The 23109-nt window shown below is 44.5% G+C and overlaps 2 protein-coding genes across 5 annotated transcripts in view; one reads left to right on the top strand and one right to left on the bottom strand.

Annotated features, from left to right (window-relative positions):
* Positions 1-14728, bottom strand: part of adamtsl3 (ADAMTS-like 3) — a 32653-nt gene extending 17925 nt beyond the window's left edge. The window contains exons 1-2 of one of the 2 annotated variants that reach the window (XM_061284177.1): positions 14539-14728; positions 2446-2562 (exon numbers count right to left, since the gene is read on the bottom strand). In XM_061284177.1, coding sequence (XP_061140161.1) covers positions 2446-2562; positions 14539-14595 — 174 coding nt within the window. In that variant the 5' untranslated portion in view covers positions 14596-14728. The remainder of the gene's footprint in view (positions 1-2445; positions 2563-14538) is intronic. The other variant, XM_061284173.1, reaches the window with a different exon arrangement.
* A 1194-nt stretch (positions 14729-15922) lies between these two features.
* On the top strand, positions 15923-21096 carry LOC133161846 (cytosolic beta-glucosidase). Of its 3 annotated transcripts, none has more exons than XM_061290538.1 (6): positions 15923-16154; positions 18970-19194; positions 19374-19735; positions 19846-20286; positions 20397-20481; positions 20584-21096. In XM_061290538.1, exons 1-6 carry the CDS (start codon positions 16022-16024, stop codon positions 20784-20786), a joined length of 1449 nt encoding a protein of 482 aa, XP_061146522.1. In that variant the 5' UTR covers positions 15923-16021; the 3' UTR covers positions 20787-21096. The 3 variants fall into 3 exon arrangements, with proteins under 3 accessions (XP_061146522.1, XP_061146515.1, XP_061146531.1); XM_061290531.1 differs by having other exon boundaries at positions 15927-16154; positions 20397-20520; XM_061290547.1 differs by lacking the exon at positions 15923-16154 and adding an exon at positions 17977-18402 and having other exon boundaries at positions 20397-20520.
* The last annotated feature ends 2013 nt before the right edge of the window (positions 21097-23109 follow it).

Raw genomic sequence — 23109 nt, 5'->3', positions numbered from 1 at the left:
AACCATGTGCAAGTTCACACCAGGCGAAAACAATTGCGTCACGAGTGTAATTTCATGTTGCTAGTCACATGACTACACCAGGCAACCAGGCAGAGTTCATTTTAGAATCCTCACATACCAACCCGAACCCTCCTCGACATCTCTCGGGATTTGCAAACGGCTTAATTCTCGCCAGCCGGTTAACCTAAACGCCGCTCCGTATGGGTGGCGGGAGATCTTTCAGCGGCAGGGAATTACGGGCAGGTTAAAACGGTTACTTACACGGGAGTGCTGTTTTTGTGCTTCTTCACTTTAATAAGCGTGGTTAAATAATAAACAAAAAATTAACAAATAATAAATAAATAGGCTTCACTTTAATAAACGTGATTAAATAATAAACAAAATTTAACAATAAATAAATCAATCATCTTCACCTTGATAAACCTGATTAAATAATAAACTAAATTTAACAATAGATAAATAAATGGATGAATAAATGGATGAATAAATAAATAAATAAATAAATAAATAAATAAATAAATAAATAAATAAATAAATAAATAAATAAATAAATAAATAAATAAATAAATAAATAAATAAATAAATAAATAAATAAATAAATAAATAAAAATTCTTAAAGTGCTACACAGATAAATAAACAAGTTTTTTTTTTAAATGCTACTGTTTTTTTTTTTTAAACAGCACCTTTGTTTAAAAGCAGGCAAGGTGTTTTGGGAATTCCCTTTCAGGACAACATGTTTGTCTTCCCAACGCAACAAACGAGGAGGCGCTTAACAGTAACAATCAGCTCCTTTTGGAGTCCGTCGGAGTGTGCGGTGCCAAGGTAGCGCCAAGGACATCCAAGAATCCTTGGATCGGACTTTTTCTTTCCACAGTTGTACAAGCATATCTGTTTATGGAATATAAACATTGGTGCAATCTGATACGTAAACAATCTCTTGCAAATTACCGGGAAATGTGTCCGTGGCTTGATATGGTGAAGAGGTGCAGAAATTGTTTTGCGGGGGAGGACAGGTGACAAAGCCGAATCTGCCTTTGGTTTCTAATTTTTTTCACCACAGTTAGCGAACTCCACTGAAAAGGAGATGAAAATGTATCCAAATCTGCAGGCAACAGTAGCTGGCTGCACACAAGCCCACTTTGTCATGCGGCGAGGCCTCGTACCTCAACAGCATAACTTTGGTACCCAGAGTGCAACAGCGCAAGACCACATCATGGTCGCCAGGAATTTACTGAGAGCGAATGTTGACGGAACAAACAGACGGGCGGGATGACAGAAAGCTCCCGCGAGCCAACGCCACGTGGCTTGCTCGACACCGCACTCGCTGCTCGGGAGCTTCTGTCCAAACAGCATCTTGTAAATATGCACGGCTAAGTCAAAGCAAACATGTCAGGGAAGGCAAATATGGGCTGGTTCCCCAAAGAAGCATTTTGTGCTTGGAATGGCATCGTTTTGCACTTTGCAAATAATCACCCTTCCTTGTTGTAAACGTTCAAATTTGATTTATTCATGCCAAAATTCATTTGGCTGTAAGGAGTATGGAAATTGGATAGATGTGTGAGCAAGTGAAGTGTTTATTATATATATAGACAATAAACGGTTGGGGGTACATGGAGCTTCCATGCTGTTCCGTCAGGATAGCCTTAAGTGTCCAACAAATAAGACTCGAAACCAGCCCACACAAAAAGAGAGGTCACCTTAGAAGAAGAAAAAGTAAAGAAAAAGAAAAGAAAAAGAAAGTAAAGAAAAAGAAGATAAAAATAGGCAAGAATTAGAAAAACTGAAAAAGAAAAAAAAGAAAAAAGAAAGACATTTCTTTAAATATATTTATTTATTTATTTAAATTTATTTATTTATTTAACTCATTTTGAATTTGAAGAACAGGAGCAAATGGTCTGGCAAAAATTCCCCTCAGTGGATCAAGATGGAATTATCTCCTAATCCTCACGCTGACTCATTCGAGTCAGCCAACATCTCAGTCACCAGACCCCCACTTAGATGAACTTTGAATATTTGTCTATAACTGCTATTCATGCTTTATGCTCATTCACGGCTGAGTCCGCTAAAGTATATGTGAACACGGTGGCCGGGAAAACCAGATGCAAGCAAAGGTGTCGCGCTTCTTCCCGAGGGGACGAGGTCAACAATGTCAGCCTCCATGCGGCCTACAGAAGTCAAAGCGAATACTCATCGGAGGCCGCTGTCCGGCTCCCGGAGCGCTCGCTAATTAAGCCGCGTTTATCTTGGCTGTGAATCAAGCTCAATATTGAACCGAGATCCAACATGGACCATGGAGTCCGAGACCAAGCGAGCGCTGAGAGGGATCACAAATACGGCTCCGGGGAGTCTGCGGCCTCCGAACAAGCCTTTGGTGACATCACTCATCTGCTTTTCGTGTCGTCAGCCTCCAAGCCCGCAATTTGTGGAATTAAAAAATGGCTTACCGGATCTTCGGGTTTTTGGCTGGTGTCGTGGAGAGGCTCTTCTGAGAAATGGTCTCGACGAATTAGGGCGAACTCTCGGATGAACACCGCATCTCCGTTGTTAGCCCACACGCCAACCTGGAAGCAAGAAATTGATCAATGTGAAGGCATTGGAAAGATCCATTTCACTCCGCAGGTTAATCATTTGTATCGTAGGAAAACTTCTATTTTTGCTTGGAGTCCTCGACAGGGTGAATGTGGGGAAGGATGTGATGTCATCGGACATGAGCAAGCATCCCGGCTCGTGTGGCGGCGACAGGCGGGAGGAATGTTGGACAGGGCCCATTAGCAACGCGGCAGGACCCGCATTCTCAAGGATTCACACATCGGGGGGCCCACAGCTGCTCTCCGCAGCTCGTAAACACCCGCCAATGACACGGTTCGACTACCTCCGCCGAGTTGGACTTAGTTAGCAAGCAGAAGTGATGACGTGGACGGTAACGTGAAGAAAAGTGCCAATATCTGTTTGTATCTGCCCTGCCATTGGATTAAAACTAAAACAAAGCCTTTTCAAAAACTAATTCTAAAACTATAACTGAATAAAAAAAGTCCAAATGGAAATAAAATGAACTAGCCCAGTTCAAATGGATCTTCGACGTCTATTCCCGTCAACGGCAGTGAATGAGTTAAAACCTGTCCGAAAGCACATATTTTTCCAACCTTAGAAGTTCCCCAGTGGTACAAAAATTGCGTCAATGAGGCCTTCTGTGAAGAAAAAAAAAAAAAAACTCTCCTAAGTAGGGTGGATCAAATTTGGTTGGGTTGAATGTACGATTTTTTTTTTCTTCCCGTGGCCACCAGCAAAATGACTCAACATTGGAGTCAAGCCAGTCAGATACGAAAACCACACAAATCCACTTTATCCATGTGAGAAAAGCTCCGAACGTGGCTCCACTGCTTATTTCTCAAGTGGTCTCAAGTGCTTTCAAGACCCCCACGCAACATTGAATGCGATGGGAACACAAATGGCCGACACGAGAGAGGCTTTATCAAAATACGAGCGCAACACGAGAACCTCAGCTTCGCACCCGAGCGTGTCGTCCCTGCCCACCAGTGTTTAACGATTCAAACTAAACAGCCCCTGGAGAACGGACGGCGGTTCCGTGATGACATCACAGCTCTTGCGACATCAATTTGTGTGACAAAGGTCAAGTGAAGAAGCTGACAAGGTCAACGACTCATTTTGATGAAGTCTCGTGCGGGGAAGGCAGAAAGTGAACAGCAGCTTTACGTTATTTCATTGACATTGAGCCAGAAAGCGAGCATGCTAGCAGAGAGCAAAAATCTGGATTTGTGTTACAAGCAGGCTCACGTCCAACGTTTGAATAAGGACAGGCCGTTTTTTTTTTTCGAAGACTGGCTCCTGTCTGAACGAAATTGAAGAGGAAAAGATCTTTTTTTCTTTTTTTTGCTAATCTGGGATTTCTGCAAGTATTCACTTAACACATTTTGGAAGAGGAAACATTGCGGCCTTCTTTTCCTCTCCCTCGTTGCTCGTCTCGTCAGAGGAAATAAAAAGAAGCTTTTTCTCTCGTATGCCATATTGGAATCTATTTTTCCACTCTTGATGATGAAACCTTGGGATTAAGAACTTCTTTGAGGCTATTTTGTAATTTTGCTACAGATAAGACGACTAAAAGCCAAGAGAGTTCTGGCTTACTTCCTGGTTCCAATTTTCCCTATTCGCCACGAGAAAGCCAAGCAGCACTTTCATCACGTTCTCCGCCTCCTGATGGATTGTTTAATTATCTTACAAATCTTCTTCAAAACCTTCTCAGCCCATCTGCCAGATTCCTTTCAACCTCTCCGTCTCTTGAGGCTCGTCTGTCGGCCCAACACGGATTCTTTATAAAGCTCCTCCGATGCGTCCAACTTTGCGGGAAGGGCTCGAGAACGACTGTGACGATCCATTCTTCAACCTTGATCAAACACCTTTGGGATGAAAAACCCGGGCGAGCGTGAGGTAATTGTTGCAGCAGCTGTCGCCTCAAAGAAGCATCATAAAGAATATTAGCGTAAAAAATTGGTGCGCGGGGGGTAAAAGGCAACTGGAGAACTCATCTTACAGCATCCATCATTTTTTATGATGGTTGTCGGCGGCCATTTTTTTTTTCTTTTCAACTATCTGCCGGCGTTCGGGACCGCAAACTATCGGCTTGTAACACAAACAGGGGAGCGAATACGATAATGTTCATACCGGCTGTGCCGTCTCTTCGCTGTAAATCGCGCTTCATCACAAAAAAAAAAAAAAGCGACGTGAACATTTGACTAAAGAGTGTAACATAAGCAAATCGCATAATTCCTTTTGAGATTCAGCCCACCTGCCCACCACGTGTGCGGGCGCCAAATTGCTACGAACTGATTATGTGGTGGGACAACACAAACAGACGTGCGAAATCCACGCCGGAGGCCTTTAGGAGCCATTAACGTAGCCGGGCAGAATGTCACACGATCAAAATAGATTTAGCACTAAACTTCACGTCCCGCTCGGTAATAGCTGGTCTTATATTTAAAGTGGAGCTTTTTAATGAGGCCCTCAAAACAGCTCTTTGACAGCTCACAAAACAGCAGCAGCAGCAAAAGTTTGTAACCGCCCAATCGCAAAGCTAAAACTTGCATAGCGACAGAGGAAGGGTTCATAGGATCGGGCGGGCTTTCATGTGTCGCGGAGGAAATTGACACCTTTGGCCCTTTGGTGCTTAAAGTGCATATCAGCGGCAGGAAGTCATGACAGGCCCTCGTTGGTTCCCACGGTGATGTCAGGGACGTCACCGTCGCTTGTCATTTCCTGAAAGGACGTCTAGTCAAAGGCGGGAGCCTCGCTCGGGTCGACTAAAGTTACACGCTTATTAAAACGCATCCAGTTAATCACATAGACGTCTATCGTCGTCAATGGTACTGAATGAGTTAAAGAGGAAAATTCACAGATGTTGCTTGTATTTCTTTCGCTCATTTGCATTGGCTCGGCTTTGTCGACGTTCTCCCGAGCTTCAAAAGGAGGCAGCTGAAAGGCTTCGTTCGGACTTTTTGCTATGACATCCACCCAAAATGCATGCTCCATCACACCCACTTAATACGAAGAAGAAGAAAAAAAGACCACTTGTTTTTCTGACTACTGACTCTCGCCGTGATTGATGGCCTTGGCTCGGCATTTCGTGGATTGCGGCATGTAACGCAGGCGGGAGATTATGTAAGGATGTGGAACTCAAGCGAGCCAGGGTGGACAATCCCGAGTTTGTTTCCCCCAAATCATCCATCTTTTCGCTCCTCTGCCGAAATCTCCTCTGTCCTCGGGTCCAAAAGCAGATTGACCAATTTATCATTCCGCTTTCACGCCAAGCGAAGCTTCACAAAGTTATTCATTTCAATATAGGCGGGCAGAGACGAAGGACTCTGCGGAGACCAAAAACGTCCAATTAAATCAAAATCAGGTCGAGCCAATTGGCGCCGATGATGCAACAATTTGCATCTGTTACTTCGTATTGAGCAATATTCGCTACAAATCATTTCGATTTTCAAAACTCCATGTTTTGAACGAGTCAAAAAGGTTTCCACGGAGAGGGGAGGCTGATTTGAAGCTGTTGGGGGAAAAAAAAAAAAAGTGTGAAAGTGTGTTTATGGTTTTCAGGCCAGTCCATCACATTAACATTGGAAGCATTCACACGATTAAATTTTGGCAAGAGAGCAAAACTCTGTGCTGCACTTTAATAGATGCAATTGACTTACTCGCCTGGCAGTGGCTGCATTAAATAACCACAATCGCTGGCTATAAGCACTAATGAAGCAAGGTGTGGTTGGAAGCCGCTGAGCTCAAGACCACACAGCAGCGACAAAGATTGATGATGTTGCAGCGTACGAAAACCACAACAAGAAAACGCCAGCCCATTCAAAGTCCGAGCTTTATTCGTAACCGCACGCTGGAAACATCTCAAGTTTCAATTTAATCAACGTGTCTGAAGACATCAAGAGATAAGTAGGAGTTGCTCCGCAGGTTCGTACTGACCTGAGAGATAACACTAATAAAATTCCTCTTGAAAGAAGAAAAAAAAATTGCCTTGAAGGAGGCATTTCTGGAGCAAAGTCAGTCATTTTTCAATGATCTTATCACTTGAGCTGTAACAGTAACAGCAAGTGAGGGAAAACACCATTCCGTACAGTACGGTTCCCCAAATGAGAAATTCTGGTCAATGGATTTATTTCGCTCAATTTCACTTGTGCCATCACAACGCAAGTCATTGCGGCATGGCAATCATGGCAGTTCCCCTAACACAGACCTCTTCGCCTTTTAAAACCTACGCAATCTGCCCACGCCAGACCTCCCAGTAGACCGATGCCTGAATAGCTGTTTTCTCTGAAATACACAAAGAACAAAACTGGCAAGCATTTGGCCCAAATCACGACCACATTCAATGAAGGAAATGAAACCTCAGCGCCGTAAAGCAAGAACCATTAAGTATAAAATGCGATCTGTGAAGATTCCCGTACCAGTGCGTTGGGGCCAAGAAGTTTGTACTGTTGAGTTTTCCTGAACTTTTTTGCCAGCAGCAACATTCGCTTCGTCTGCATTCACTGCCGAACTCCAATTGTGGAGCAAAATGTGCTCAGAAATTTGCTGCAGTTCCTCGTATGATAACAGGCAAAGGTTGATGGTCCATTATCGAGACCACGGACGCTTTGCTTTTTCTCACCGATCCAACGGTGTAAATAGGTCCAAGAACTGTCTTGTCAGTGTTACTCCCACAGGGTACAATTAACTCGGACGACATCATTGAAAGGTACCCTACGAAGTGAGAGACCTGCTTTCAAAAAGACATTAAAGGTTTAGTTAAAAGACATTCCGAAAACGTGTCTGGAACGTCGGCGTAGTCGGTTTGAGGATTTCCAGTACGTTGACTAATCATTCCCTGTCATTCTCGTGCTATGGCTGGCAACAAGGAGCGTTAGCATAAATTATAGCACTGACGTCTGAAGCACAGCCGGCCTTTAAATTAAGAAGATCGAAGGTAACAAAACTACCTGGGTGCTTATGATTCTCGGGAGACAGCTGCTTTTGTTGACGTTCGTATTCTTCTTCTAAATACGTGGCTAAAGAGACAAGCTAGCGTTAGCTCAAAGCTAACATGTTGGGAGAAGCTGGGAGAACCACAAGAAAGAAATCTGTCAGGCTTGTTTAGCCTGGCAAAGCAGTTCATGTTCTGAACATGGTGGCTGATTAGGTGCTACTGAAATATTACAAAATGTATCCATTTATATTATATATAAAAGAAGGGTGCAAGGGGGGGGGAGTGTCAAGGCTAGTTAAATAATTGGATTTGGCTCAGTTTAACCATGCGAGTGTGCTCAGCAATAAGGCTGTGTTTGTACAGCTGGAGCGCATGCCCAGGGTCATCTCAGTGGGGAGCAGGGTTTGGCAACGCTTGGGCATAGCTACAGAACAAGCGTGCTGAAGAATCCCTGGCTTCTGTCCTAACCCTGTCCTTCCCTTTCAAAAAACAAGCAGGTTAAACTCACTAAAAGTCTTGATCTGCTTAAGCTATACAGAAAACAAAGCCGAATCTTTAAAGCAAGACGCAACAAGGCAATGACGAGCCGAGCAGCTTAGAGGGTCAGCGAAATGGTATTGACTGGGCATATCCAAAAAAACATCCAGAGGAAGTTGTCCCTCAAATATAAGATTGATTTTGGACCAGTGCTGATAACACAGAACAAGAAACTGAATACCATTACACCAAACATTCCCAAAGACTGTCAGGAATCTTCCCTAAATACCTCCAGACGTTTCAGTCGGTAACCTGTAATCGTAGTAATGAGTAGAACAGCCAAAACAAGCTTGCAAAATGTACATACTCAGTTCAGATATTCACGCTCGGACTTGCTCTGGCATCTCAGGTTCCGACCTGATAGCGCCCCAAATTGTTTCTGCCATCAAAAGCCTTACAATGCTCTTCAATGAGGCCTTAGTTGTCGCGTCGAACAGATGGCAACGCATTCTGTGGGGTTGGGAACTTTCCAGACTTGACACAAAGATCCGAAGGGGATACAGTATGTCAAGTCAAGAGGTGACGAGATGGAGTGTACCAAGATGGTAAATACTGTTCTTTCCCATAAATCCAGAAACTATCAACAAAAAGAGCACTGTTGAGATCTGAAAACCATGACCGGTCTCTCAAGTTTCCATCAAGAACAACCAGAACCTTGAGACCTCAGTCCTGTTAGGTGAGTCGGAGACAGGTCATTCCCGGACACTTTGTCTCTTCTTCAAAAACTTTGCTTCGGAACCAGACAGATTTAGAGCAGCTAAAGAGCAAAAAGAAGCAGAAGTCCCAACTAATCTCAATAAAAGCTCTAACAAGGTAACCCTGTTAGATCCTACTGATCCCACCCTACCATGGTCTGGATTTATTTTATTAGGTGTGATTGGACAGTATGTTTTGGGAGTTTTAGAGCAGATTGTGGGCGCCAAAGCGGCCACTGTGTTTGTGTTTTATGGTTCTGCTTTTCAGTTCATCGTGCTCGTGGTTTATGAGGGCAGTTTCAGTGGAGGGTGGAACCCATCCGACCGAAGAAAGATCAATCCTGTTCTCGTCCAATGACACGGATTGTCCAAGATGACCGAAACACAGAAGGCCTTTCAAATAGGGAGAATTATGACAACAGCTGGGTGTGCCTGAAACTGATGAGACACAAGTGCTGGATCTGCCCCGATTCTCTTGCGTCATCCAGATAAACTCGGGCATGCGGGTTCACTGAGGGTCCACGAGTAAAACGCACAACCTTTAATATCTATTGAACCTAACAACCTGGCAACGGGATGCCAACTTGAAAAAAAACAAACCTCTCTATCCTTCTCACTCAAAAAGTGGAAATCATTTTAACCTCAGTGACCTTCCCGCTCCGCTGCAGGGCCAGCAAAAGAAGCGGCGGTCATCCATTTGGAGAGTCCAACCAGTGAGGCGCAGGAAACCAGAAATCGATTAGTTCCAGGAAAAGGGAGAGGCTGAGTATGATGACATAAAAGCAGGATGTACGACAAAACTACATCTGTGCGCTGCTAGTGTCATACGCTTCAAGACATCCATAAAACTAGACAATTAATGGAAAATACAGATATAGAAGACAAGATCGGAGCAAAGATTTGGGGCATGTCAGCGCAAGAATATCGCACGGGTCCATCAATCAGTGCGGGAAAACGTCATCTTTTACTTGATTTAAACAAATGCGCTCTCACTTTTTCAGTCACATGATTGCGGCGAATACAGAACGTCGCCCATTTGCTGCGTAAACCGCCAGCTCGCTGTCGTAAAGTAGCCACAAATTAGCCACAGCTATTTCAAGCTAGCAAATGTTGTGATATTAACGAGCGGTTAAGGATTATTCATTACCGAGCTACCGCATTCGCTGGCGTGGGTGAAAAAGCAATAAATACTTCAACCGTTGTGTAAAAAAAAAAAAAAACAGTTAGCCAAATTTATTTACGTGTGGCTAGCTGCCAGGATTTTGTGGCTAATTAGCATGCGTTGCAAAAGACTTTCAATTACATGAAGCCAATGGGTGTTATAAAAGTTTCATTTTGGCTTTGAGCCATTCTTGGTGCCAAGTACTAAATGTCACCCACGTTAATATGGCGGGAATTAAGAACACATAATACAGTGTGCATGGTATCACGATACAGTCTCTTGCTAGCTGGCAATCTGCCGATCACGTAACGATTTAACAGTAACAATTATGGGGATAAAGCCGCTTTCAGGAAGCACATTCCAGCTTTGCCTCTCCTGCCAATCAGCTTCTCGCAGGCACACGACTTCTATTAAAAAACAAACACAAGCACACAAAAAAAAAAAAGACATTCTTGCCCTGCAAACATTTTTTGCAAGTGGAAACATTCCTGCTTTGTCAGTCAGAATTAAATCACGCATTCCTTCCTCCCCGCATCGGCAAAACGATTGTTAAACATTTGTTTGCTTGGCACATTACTCACTCGGTGGCACCTTGGGGGGTATATTTAGGTCGAATTCTCAGAAAATGTGAAAATTAATTGACATACAAAAAGGTTTTTATTTACTGTTTGGGGAAAAAAAATGATATTGCTGAAATCAACAAATCAAATTTCTTCTTTCTGCTTCAAAACAGGAGCAGGGCAAAGGGGATAAATAAAAACTACTGCAAAGGACAAATTCCAACACGTCGGGGACACGTGAGACGTTTTTTTTTTTTGTCCCCCACCGAGATCACCGCGAGCGCGAGCTTTCGGGCAAAGTCATCGGACGACGGTATGGTAGGACGAAATTCCTCAGTGGCATTTTAAATTTAGCGCCACGCACGGACAAAGGCCGTCAAGTGAGTCAATGCCTTGAAACAACAGTAGCCAGCGGGCACGTTTTTTATTTTTTTTTGTTTGGACGTTGTACGGGTCAAACATCCATCACTGCTCAGCATTGAAACAACATGCTGCGGGCTTCTGGAAAACATCAAATAATAATAATAATAATAAAACAAAAGGTCACCTAGAGTTGGCAGTCAAGTTCACGCTAAGGTCTTTAAAATTATGCTCCCAGTTGCCACCTGATATAAGCACTTAAAAAAAAAATGCTTCATTGATCGCTACGCTAATTTACAGAAAATAATGTATTAAAAAAAAAAAAAACACACGTTTGACACGTAAATGTTAACCCCCTAAAGAAAGCAGAATATTCTGTTTTCCTCTGAGGGGGCTACCGAATAGCGCCCTCTGCTGTCAACTGATATTGACCTCAAAATGCTCATCCGACCGAAGACTAGAAAACATCGATTCTCCGACGGCTGCTTCAAGACATGGTGAAAAAGGTTTGTTATTGATAAGTGAACGCCCGGAGCTATGACCCGCCACCCAAGCAGTCACCCAGACACACAGGCAATCTTGTTAGTAGTAGATTGAGCCTTTCTGTCCTCCCACTTGGCCATTTCTCACACTCCAATCCAATCTCCATTCCGCCCTCTCACAGCAGCAGACAGATAGCCGCGCTTCTATTTGTTTTCCAAGCCGTCACGGAATCTGGAATTAGTCCCTGTCGGCTCCCTCGCTCCGGGGCGCTGCGAGATTATCTGCTCGGCGCGACACGCTTTCATGTACGTTTCCTTGACTTGGCCTTTTTTGCTCTGGGGACATCCTTCACAGGACTCTGCCCCGCTCTTTTGTTTTTAAACAAAATATAAAGAATTAAACTGTTTGTGTATTGTGATTTAATGCTGCCATAAGATAAAAAAAAAAAATGAAAATAATGTTACAATATACCGTATGTCTAAATGTGTTGCTCCACCATTTGTGTTCAAATGAGTTGCTTCTAAAACGGCTGCTATTGATGCTAACGATTAGCATGGAAATGGCGTTTTCCATATATATTAGCACTGAGCTATATTGACTGGTAATTACTATCAATATTATTATTATTAAACCTGATGAGCTAAAAAAACAAAACAAAGGCAGATTTGTAATCAGCGCAAAAAAAAAAAAAAATCCTGATTGAAATAATCCATGGTACAAATGTGAATAGTACAAATCATAGCCACTTAATCATGCTCCGATTTCAACTTCCTTGTTGACCTTTTTCATCCATTATTTCCTCGTTCTGCCCTGGGAAGTGTCAAATGGGGCCTCTTTCCCGAACTTTACAACGCTCCCAAGTACCGTTTTCAACACTTTGACAAGACTGCTCGCACACCTCCAAGCTCAACTTCCCTCTAATTTGACCTCTCCCGTCAGGGGGGGGGTGATCCCCCCCCCTTCTCGTTAGCACCACTCCCGAGCGCTCCCGCTGCAGCTCCTGCCCTGGGAAGAAGGGATTTGAGGTCAAGGCTGGGGCAGAGCTGAACGGGCGAGGGGGACGCTCCAGTCGTGAGCCACGTGAAGAAAAAAAAAAAAATATGCCGAGCAGATGACGCAGTTCGGGACAAACAAAACGGGAATAAATCAACGGCGCTCCATTGCAATGACGGAAGAGGCAGATGGAGTCCAACAAGTTTCACGGGGACGGAACGCCAGAGGCTGGATGGTGAGAAAGCAAACCGCCTGCTGAGGGAACAAGCGTGCTCACAAGAGGGTTCAGGGTGGGGGGGGGGGGGGGGGGGGGTCAACCACCTGCAAGTCACACAACTGTAAACTATCCAAGAGGAACAAAAGTGCCCCTTCTGCTGTAACGTTGCCATCTACTGGTGGCCTCTCGGCAATGCACGATATGTACTTTATTGCTCCATTTTTTTTTCCACACTTGCTCCTAACGCCAATTTTGGCTCGGAATTGTCAAGTGAAGGCACCGCTGTATCAAATTCGCACAACAACTTCGAGTGCCAGTGTCTCGACTGACGAGCCCTGTCCCCGTTCCCGTTTTCCATCGCCTTTGCCATTTTTTTTCCGTCCAAATGGAATAAACGCCCGCTTGAGCATCCGGGCACACCTTGAGCGGAGTCGCTCACGCGAGAACGCCAGCAACACTGTGAAACGTTCAAGTACCACTTCAATTTGGCTTGACATGACACACACCCGGCGGAGATGAAGACCAGATGGCAACAATGGGATGGGAATGAAAGCTTTTGTTGTGTAACTGAAAGCAGTCCTTCATGTTAACACACTCCAAAAACTTGCTCCAGCCGTCTATTGATCACAAGCCAGATGTTGTGAGAAGTGCCCGATCCGGGCCCATCCTTCTCCATGTTCTTTTTCCGTCCCGTCCCGCAACAAAGCGAAATAAAAATCCGTCTTTGTCATCAACACTTGAAATGACTTCCACATTTGCAATCTAGCTTTTGTTAACTCAAGTAAACAGTACTTGACTTTTCAAGTAACTCGGTTATCTTTTTAAGGTCTGGATCCCGCCATCAGCTTCCTGGAGTGTTTGCGTGAGGCGGCATTCAAACGTTAAGTGGCTCCATTTCCTTGAATCAACACGACAATTTCTTGCTTCTTTCGGCCGACTTCCTTGTGAGAATTCCAGCGAGATCATTCAAAGGGATTGCGGTGGCCCGGCCGGCACTGTGACAGAAGAGAAATTGTTGCGCAGATAGCTGCTTCTAAAGGGCACATTTGTCCTTTTTTTTTTTTTCTTCTTCCCCCTCCTCCGGGAAGATTCTGCATGGCTCCACGAATCGAGGGAATGTCGTGAGAGCCCTCCGAGGCTCGCTGAAGGTATGCCATTATGTCACCCACAAAGGAAGGTGTATTCCATTTAGGGTCAGAGCCACAGGCCACTTGGCCCACACACGCAAATCACGTACAAGAGGACCTCCAAAGACCAAACAAAGTATAGAGCCTCATTTTTCATCTTAGGCCAGAATAGTCGCGCCGATGACCTGACATGACGGGGTCACTTGTTGATCGGAAGTCACCGAATGCGCTGATCCGTGCTCTCCGTGCATCTCGTCATGTTTTGGCCGCCACCTCAGCGAGAAGCTCTCTGGAAATTTCGTGAGCTAAAAACAGACATCGGCTGTAGAATGTCTCAAAGAAAAGGCAATTGAGGGGGCGGCGCCGGACGACGGCCTTCATATCAGACGCTCAGTGATTTAAGAGCGGACGAAACCAAGGCCGGACCACCGTGAGGAGTTCTCGGCACCTGTCGCGGCCGCCTGGGAGGGGAGATAACGTGCTGGAGAGGCGATTAGTGGGCGCTGAGTGTACACACGCTGCTGATTAGGATGAGACGCGTGCGGCGTCTCATCGACTTGAGCGCCATCCTGGGGGATACGACGCGGAGGAAAGGGGAGGGGCCGCTATCTATCGCTCTATCTCTCTCTCCATATTTATATATGTGATTTATATATAAATATATGGTTGCATTGCCAGAAGTTTGTGCCCAAATCCATTTTCAATTAAAAGTTAAATAGTACAGTTGACTAACTCGGTAATGATATCAACAAATATTTTTTGAGACTTGAAACGTTCAAAACAGGAGAATAATCAACAATTTTTTTTTTCCCCAACAGCAGCACGTCCGTCAACATCTCTTGTGCATTGTTCAAACAAAGTAATTAGTCATGATCAGACCTTTCTTGACTACACAAGTGCGCTCTTTCGAACCTTACCTTGACCCAAACCGCGAACAGAAGCAGTCCGGTTGCGCCCCAGCCGCCCCCCGTCATCTCTCCCTGAATTCCGCGTGTTTGCACACTGAATGGAGGGAGACGCGTCTCTTTTCCCTCTGCTTGGTGCTTGTCCGTGTGTGCGACGGTGTGGAGGGGGCGTGGATGGAGGGGGCGTGGGTGGGTGGTTGGAGGGAGGGGTGTTGACTCAGCGCAGCTACCGCTCCAAACCGACGCGCGGCTGACGTAACATTTTTCAGATATGTTGCTCTCCGTGCGAACACGTTACTGCTCAATTTATGTTTGCATACCAGGCAGGAGTCAAGAAAAAAAAAAAAGAGGAAAAGAGAACAAGTGGGGAGGGCGAGATATTCTTAAAGAAACACACTCCTGGACGGCAGAGATCAACGCACTGACGCATGAGTTCAAAACATTACTTGGGACAACTTTTAAATTGCATGCTGATGAGTTTATGGTTCTGCGAATGGACACATGGATATAGAAAAATGACTGAATGATTGAAACGAAAGATGCCTGGAAAAAAGAATAAGTAAGGAAAACCCTAATAGGCAGCTGTGCCCAGGGACGGAGTTAAATGGTGGCGGGGGTAACCATGACCCCCACCTTTTTTTTTTTTTTTTTAATATATAATCAGGCCACGCCTTCACCTACAAGAATTTTTTTATTTATACTATTTTTTCCCTATTTTTAACCTAAAAGCCGAATGAAGAATTTTTGATACGGTCAAAATTGCTCACTCTGATTAGCTTTTAGCTAGCACAAGCTAATTAGTGCTTGACATAGAAGTAGACTACGAGACACAAAACCAAAGCAATGTAAAATAAAACCTTTTTATCTAATAAAACTCAACTTGTTCCTGCTTGAATTGTTGTGATTAAGTGTGAATTTGATTTTATGAAACACTGACTGTGGATGATACGATAAAAAAAATAGATATATGCTTTCTTTTTACGAGGGGGATGACACCAACACCCTCTCCCACGTGCAGGTGGTCAAATGTCAGCTTGACCCTCATAAAAACATTTATGCGCTTTGAGATAAGACCATCGGCTCCAATTTTTCAGATCCCCGCTGTCTTGTTAATTTTTTGGAAGCAGAAGAATCAGGCGAAGCAGGCTCCGAGAGCAAGCTCACTAGTCCAAGTATGCGAGGTATGAAGCACCTGAATTGCTGGCTGACACGCAGGCTCCAATTCGGGATAATCTCCATTAACACGCCGAGCACAGGAACGCAAATGTTTATAACCCCTAAGTTTCATCCTGGAAATATTTCTTTAAAGGCGGGGTTTGTTCACGGCAAATTCATAAGGTCCTCTTGAACTTTGACCCTACCCCCCCTGCACCAGCGAATATCATGAATAGTTGACATTGAGAGCGGCGAGCGAATAGCTCAGCCACATCCTCATGTTACAAGCGGGATCAAAATGAACTTTCCTGGGTTGCCGCGGTATTTTTAGCCGCTGGAAATGCTTAATCGCCGACGACTTTTCTCTCCAGGCAATCAGATGCCGCCGTTTGTTTTCATACGACGGTACGAGTATGTACGCAGCATGCGGAGATTTCCTCGCTGGAAATTCTTCTCGGAGGTCAGCCCCCCTCGTGAGTAACCCGCTTGTCTCCCCTTTAGGCCAAGCTCAAGCGAGCTGTTTGATCAGTCCCCGTTTGGGCCGGGAGTCAAAGTGCCGCTTGTCACATGTGTTCAAAGAGCGGGGCCAGGAATTTGCCAGCTACATGCCCCTTCATGGGACAGCGGCTAGTTTGTTTTTGCACTCCAGCATGTTGGAAAGGCGACCGCAGGGGCAGATCCAGACACGATTACACGATTACCCATTCAAGACAGCCAAATACAAAAAAGCAAAGGCCAATAACAAAAGTCTTTTTTGAATTAAAAACAAAAATGCATTGCATGAATTACTGACATTATGTCTCGTCGCATGACAGTATCAAATGTCTGACCTGTAGGTGGCGCTCCACTCACTGGTTCTGCTCAGTTACTGTCCCCGATGCAAGTGCCCTGAAACAGGCAAGATAGTCAAAATGAATGATCACAGCTGTGTTTTGCTTGGATTATCACGGAACGTTCTTGATGGGCAAGTTCAAGAGCTATAAGAGAGGCACAAAGGGTCACGCGGTGGTCGTTTGCATAGCGTGCACGACACGAAACAACACGTGGTGCTCAGGTAGAGCGCTTGCAAGCGAGCTACGTTGTTCTTGGCCGCCGTCTGTGCGGGTCGGGGGCCTTTAACACTCCCAAAACAAAGACATTGCCTGTGTTGTTGCCAAACCCGAAAATGTTTTTCTAATTCCTTCTAAGTGGCTATTTAAGCAGCTGTTTTCTGCAAACATTTAGCTGCGAATCGTTCTTAATTTGATTTTCTAATCCGCAAATCTGAAACGAGTTAGGCGGGGGGTTATTTCCTCGCCTCTCTCTCTCGTGACTTGGAGGTCAGCATACAGCGCAATACGGAGACTTTTTACACCTTGTTGACAAAATACTTAAAAAAAAAAAAAAACATTCCCAGGGTGGTCACGAGGTCACAGCTTACATACTGCACTGTTGATTGAGTTTCTCAGTGGGTACTTCCGGTTAACCGGCGAAAGTTGTCATTTAGTCCCTTTGAAAGTCAAACCGCATTAAGACTAGAATAATCTTACATAGGTATTTTTAGGGCATAAAGATTTGGTGTCAAAGCTTTAAGAAGCACTGCAGCCCTCTCTGACAGCAAGTGACGCTTTCCCAGGAGAGGAACACGCAGGTATCTGTTACCCAGCTCCATGAACTGCCACACAGGGACAGTGGAAACCAGAGAGCAGAGCCACAATAGACTTATTTTGGTATCCTGCGTAACCCCACTTGCATTATTCATCACTGTATTAACTACTATCAAATCTGCTTTGATTCAAATACCTCATATATGGGCATAAGATGGTCATAATTAATACTATCACAGATTTTTTAAAAATATATATTTACAATGGAATTGCACCTTCATGACGTATTTCAGGATGAAGCGCCCAGCAGGGTTTCCAAATGTTCAATTGGTTTGCTTCAGCGCCATCTGGTGTTAAAAGTTATAGGACCATTGCAAGTGGAAAGGCCACAGGCACCAAGATTTAGGAAAAACTGACCTATGAAATCCATCCACATATATTCTTTGTTCATGAAGATTTACTTTTAGAGCATTATCTACCTATCGTTTGTTTCCAGACTCTATTAAACCAGGCATCATTTTCTAGACTTTACTGCCATCTTGTGGCGGAACTCTTTTAGTGCAAACAAAAACATTGTCACAGAGAAACACTTAAAAAAAACTTTATAAACAGACGTTATGTATACGGCCAAATATAGAAATATATATTATTTTGTGTTTTAATAGCATTTAAGTAAGTCAGTCTTTACATCGTATGCAAATGAGCTGTTGACGTCATTGCGCAGGAAAACCACCCACACCACTTGTGCTGCTTTCACAGACACTCGTAAAGCACCCAAATTCAGTCAATAACTAAACGATGTAAATAATCCCTCTCGATATTTACAAAGATGGTATTATTTTACAACTGCCTCACGTTGTAAGTCTAGCACTACGCATCACATAACGCTAATAAAAGCTAAATAAATATCAATCTGTGGGAATCTCCGCGTTCCAAACGTCACAGTGGTTAACACTTCCGCGTTGATAGCCTGTCGCGTTGGCTACCCGCTTGGTACGCAAAGATAATATAAATGCAACTAATTGTAAAGTTAATAATGAGCATTGGAGCCACGATAATCCGACACTGACTTGCAAAAACATGTTTCCGAGTGACTTTGCATGGGGAGCTGCAACTGCAGCATATCAGATTGAAGGTAGGGACGCAAACTCCGCTGCTACGACCAATCGTTGATTTTTTTTTTTGTTAGAAATCTTTATTTACAATACTCGATTTACAAAAAAAACCCTTAGTTAATACATTAAATAATAATTTAGTTTTTTCCTCACCAATCTAAGTTTTTATCAATGCTTACAATTAATGCAATGGACATGAAACAAAACAGAGAATCATAAAAAACAATGAATGAAAGAATAAATAACCAACAACAAATTAAAAACATGCCAGTGGTCACGAGTAATAATTGAATTAAATAACTCTAAAGACATTGAAGCATTTGATAATTTTAATTAGGGTTAATTAATTTCTATTCCAGTTCTATCATAGATTTTACGTTAGTAAATTCACATTTGTAAAAATGTTTTTTATATATATTATATCTCGCCATTTTTTTACGTGTAAATTTCTAGAAAAAACAAATTAAAAAAAACAATCATTGTTTAAAATAGTCATTTTGTCAAATTGACATTACATTTAAATAGTAAAACAAGAATTTGGAGGATGAACCTCAAAGCATTCATCAAGAGTTTTCAAATTGTTCTAGGGGGTTGGCAAGCGGACGGCAAGGGTCCGAGCATCTGGGACACATTTTGTCATGAGGAGGGCCATGTGTGCGGCGCGCAGACAGGTGACGTGACCTGCAACAGCTATGAATTGTGGGAAAAAGACCTGAAGTGCATCCAGCAACTCGGGCTGACCCACTACCGCCTGTCACTCTCCTGGTCACGCCTCCTTCCTGATGGGACGACCGGACATGTCAATCAAAAAGGTACAAAAAAAGATCACGGATCAACCAAAGCCCAAAAAGAACCAGACATTTTTTTTTTCATTATGATAATCTGAAGACCTATCAATCGACTGATTAAAATTTCCCCACAAATTCAGATTATTTTCAAAGCGAATCAGTCAGGGTTTAGTTATAAGAGCAGCCATGTGGTCTCTCCATAGGTGTCCAGTACTACAACAAAGTGATTGATGATTTACTGTCATGTGACGTGTCCCCCATGGTCACGCTCTACCACTTCGACCTGCCTCAGTCCCTGCAGGATCGCGGCGGCTGGAAAACGCCCGCCATCGCCTCCCTCTTTGACGGCTACGCTCGCTTTTGTTTCCAAACGTTCGGGGACCGTGTCAAACTCTGGCTCACCATCAACGAGCCGTACGTGTGCGCCAAGTACGGCCACGAGGACGGCGTCCACGCGCCGGGCCTGAAAGAAGCGGGAACCACGGCCTACCTGGCCGCTCATAACATGTTGCGGAGCCACGTCATGGCTTGGCACAGCTACGACTCGCTCTACAGGCCAAAGCAGGTGCGTATGAAAAGCTTAACGTCCAGCTAGCTTGAAATATGGTTGGACCTCCCTTCAGGTGCCAGACACATTTCAAGGACATACTAAAACGTTGGAAGGACTTTTTGTAGGGTGGAGCAGTGTCCCTGGCCATCAACAGTGACTGGTTCGAGCCGTTTCGCCCAGAGCACGCCGCGGATGTCGCCGCTTCAGATCGCTCCCTGGCCTTCACCTTGGGATGGTTCGCGTGGCCGCTCTTCGTCACCGGGGATTACCCCGACGTAATGAGGGCGGCCATCGATGCTCAGAGCAGCAATCTAGGCTACGACGGTAGCCCGAGACTTCCCGCCTTCTCCGAGGACGAGCCGTCCGCGTTAGGCACGGCCGACTTTTTTGCCTTGAACTATTACACATCCCGAAAGGTCAAACACGGATACGTCGGCCAGAGACGGATTTGCATGAAACACGACCGGGACACGGAGGATGTCTTGGATCCCAATTGGAGTATTTGTGGCGCGCCCTGGTTGGCAGTGGTGCCGTGTGGCTTGCGCAAGCTCCTCAACTACATCAAGGTAAGGCTGAGACAAAATCTGATTCTTTTGCCTGTATTATATTACTTTGGCGCCATCTGGTGGCATTGTGGTGCTTTGAGGACTTTGCCATTCGGCCTTCACCTTTCCAGGACACATTTGGCGACCCAGTGGTCTACATAACAGAAAATGGCTTCTGTCAGACGGGGCCGTTGGTGATGGAGGACGCTCAGCGTGGTGAGTTTTACAAGGAAACCATCCAGGAAGTGGAAAAAGGTACCACAGCTGATGTTTTTGGGGGTCAGCGGACAGACGCTTACATGCCTCCCTTCCGTGCAGCTATCGGAGAAGACGGCGTCAATGTCCGCGGCTACTTTGCCTGGTCACTTCTGGACAACTTTGAGTGGGCAGACGGATTCGATCTCCGCTTTGGATTGTTCCACGTGGACTTTTCCGACCCTGAGAGAAGGCGAACGATATACCGCTCTGGATTGGAGTATGCGGGGATCATCTCAAAATGCAAAGCTGTGCACTCTAAATGAGGCCATCGCCTTCATTTTTTATTTTTTTTTTAAATTGGTCACTTTTTGGCTACATACTCTATAGAAAAACAACCAATTACATTCACTCACAGATATGGAAAAATCAGAGCACTGATTCTTTAATGTCGTGCTTCTCAAACTTTTTACACCAAATACCATGAAATAAAATACTCTGGGAAAACAAATCATACTTGACGATTTGCTTAAAATGTATTTCACATCAGCTAAAAGTATACCCAAACAACAATCAAATTATTAAAGTTTAAATGAAATTGTATTGTTCGAAAAAATTAAATACAACTGAACTGTACTTGGGCATTGATTCTTTCACGTACCACTAGAGGGAGCCCAAGTAGCACACTCAGTGCTTTTGCGGAGGGGAAAAAAAACAAATTACCCAATTTTCAAACTGCATCATGTTACATTGGGTTCAACTTTTCGACAGTCAACTCCTCCGCCGTGCTTCTCATTGCAAATCATTAAGAGTGCAAACTGAGGAGTGCTGTTTTTCAGGGACGCGTGGCCTTTTGCGGAACGCACCTTGTCAGTGTCCCAATAAGCAGCGCGATGCATCATAGGTGTACAACACTTAATATTCATGCTCCCGCTCAGGAGAGAATGTCATTTATATTCGCTACGGAGAGACTTTATTTGCATTCATAAGCATGGTGCACGGTGCCACCCATTTGGCTGTGCGTTCCCCCCCCCCCCCCTTGCACACGTGTGAATAATAACACCCCCGTGGCCTCTCTCCATCTACGTCAAAGCCAGTGAGATTCTCCTTTGTCTTATGATGAACGGCACGCTATTGTGGAGCCATGAATAATCCAACTTCTTTGTGGGCTCCTGCGGGCTCCAAAGTTGAAGCGCATATTTGAATATCCGAGGCTCCCCCCCCGTTGGAGTCTGAGCAAGACGACGAGGCCGATTGTTCCTTTAAATAAACACGCGTCCGCTCGTCTCGCCTTCGTCACGCTTAACCGCCGGCACTCGAAGGAAAATATCAATTAGCGTTGAAATCATTCACTCCTACGGCCAAACTTCAAATATCGCACTTGAATTCATTACTCGGAGCCAATTTATTGTGATTAGAGTCAAAGAGGAAAGCATTTCGAAAATGTGCTTTCCAATTAAGCGCCAGATATATCACGCACGCAGATAAGTTGCTTTTGACAATGAATTAGTGCCTTTAATTGTAACATTCAATCACATCGGCTGGAGGCGGAGATTTACCCCAAGGAACAATCTGGCAAATTATTAAGGCAGGGCCATTTGTATTGGACAAGCATCAGGAAATATTCAGGATTTATTGCGTTATTCTAAATTAGCTTAATAATTTAGCAGGGAATCGTGAACTCCAAAATTGAAATTTTTCTCTCGCTCTCCAACTTGCGGCAAATAATTACCTTTTTCTATTTACCGATTAGCCTCATTTGCATATTCCCATTAGGAATCTCTAATTAGATTGTTGGTTCCATTTCTAGATGAAAAAACGGCGGCCACTCCTTTCCCCCACATCTCAATCCAATTGCTCATTTGCGATCGAGCGGAGGAAAGAGAAAAAACTTTGACAATCCCATTGACCTACTTTGCAGAGAATTCACGCCAGCGCAAAACGAACATGGAAATGTTTGCTCTCCTTTCTCAAGTCTTCTGAGCCCTGTTTGGATGTCGCAAGCGTGACATCAGAGTTATGAAAAGTGGGTGGGGTGGGGGTTAAGTGGGGCTCTGCCTGGAAGACAGGAAGTGGAATTATGACAAAAAGCCATGCAGAGAAGAAATACCTCGGCAGCCCCCCCCCCCCCCATACACGCCTAGTCCCTTTCGGGAATGCCGATGACCCCGGCTAACAAAATTCTTGAGCTTGATGGCACCGCTGAGGAAGGGAGGGGTGGAGTTGGGGCAGGGGGGTTCGTGGACCTGCCTGAAAAATTCAAAGCCCCTTAGAATATTCAAGCTTGGCCGAGGGAGGTGCAGGAATTTGTATTCACGGTGTGTGCACATCCCCCACCACTACCTGTGTGTGTGTGTGTTGGCAAATGAGCCGAGCACACACAGTCTCGTGGGAACAATGACACGGGAAGCGTGAGGGAACGGGAGCCCCGGAAAAATGAAAAGAGTCAATTTATAGGAGCTTCATAAGAATAGAAAGTGTGGTTTTTGTAGTTATCAGGGCGGAATCCGAGCGACTAATGACGTGCGAATAACCTCGTGCTCCCAATATTCACACACAATGTTAGCAAAAATACATAAAAAAAAAAAATCATCTGCTTGGAACCTCCTCGGGAAACAAGCTCGGGAGAGACGTCTTATCTTTTGTGAT

This window comes from Syngnathus typhle, linkage group LG1 (assembly GCF_033458585.1).
Source record: "Syngnathus typhle isolate RoL2023-S1 ecotype Sweden linkage group LG1, RoL_Styp_1.0, whole genome shotgun sequence".
In the NCBI taxonomy this organism is placed as follows: domain Eukaryota; kingdom Metazoa; phylum Chordata; class Actinopteri; order Syngnathiformes; family Syngnathidae; genus Syngnathus; species Syngnathus typhle.
The sequence above is the reverse complement of the archived record's forward strand: the minus strand, read 5'-3'. Positions and strand labels throughout refer to the sequence as shown.

Bases quoted from the DNA above. Each gene is read 5' to 3' on its own strand.
- LOC133161846 (XM_061290531.1), top strand. From the start codon at position 16,022: ATGCTTAATCGCCGACGACTTTTCTCTCCAGGCAATCAGATGCCGCCG. The intron at 16,155-18,969 runs GTGAGTAACCCG...AAATTGTTCTAG, and splicing joins CTCGGAGGTCAGCCCCCCTC to GGGGTTGGCAAGCGGACGGC. The intron at 20,521-20,583 runs GTACCACAGCTG...CCTTCCGTGCAG, and splicing joins CATCCAGGAAGTGGAAAAAG to CTATCGGAGAAGACGGCGTC.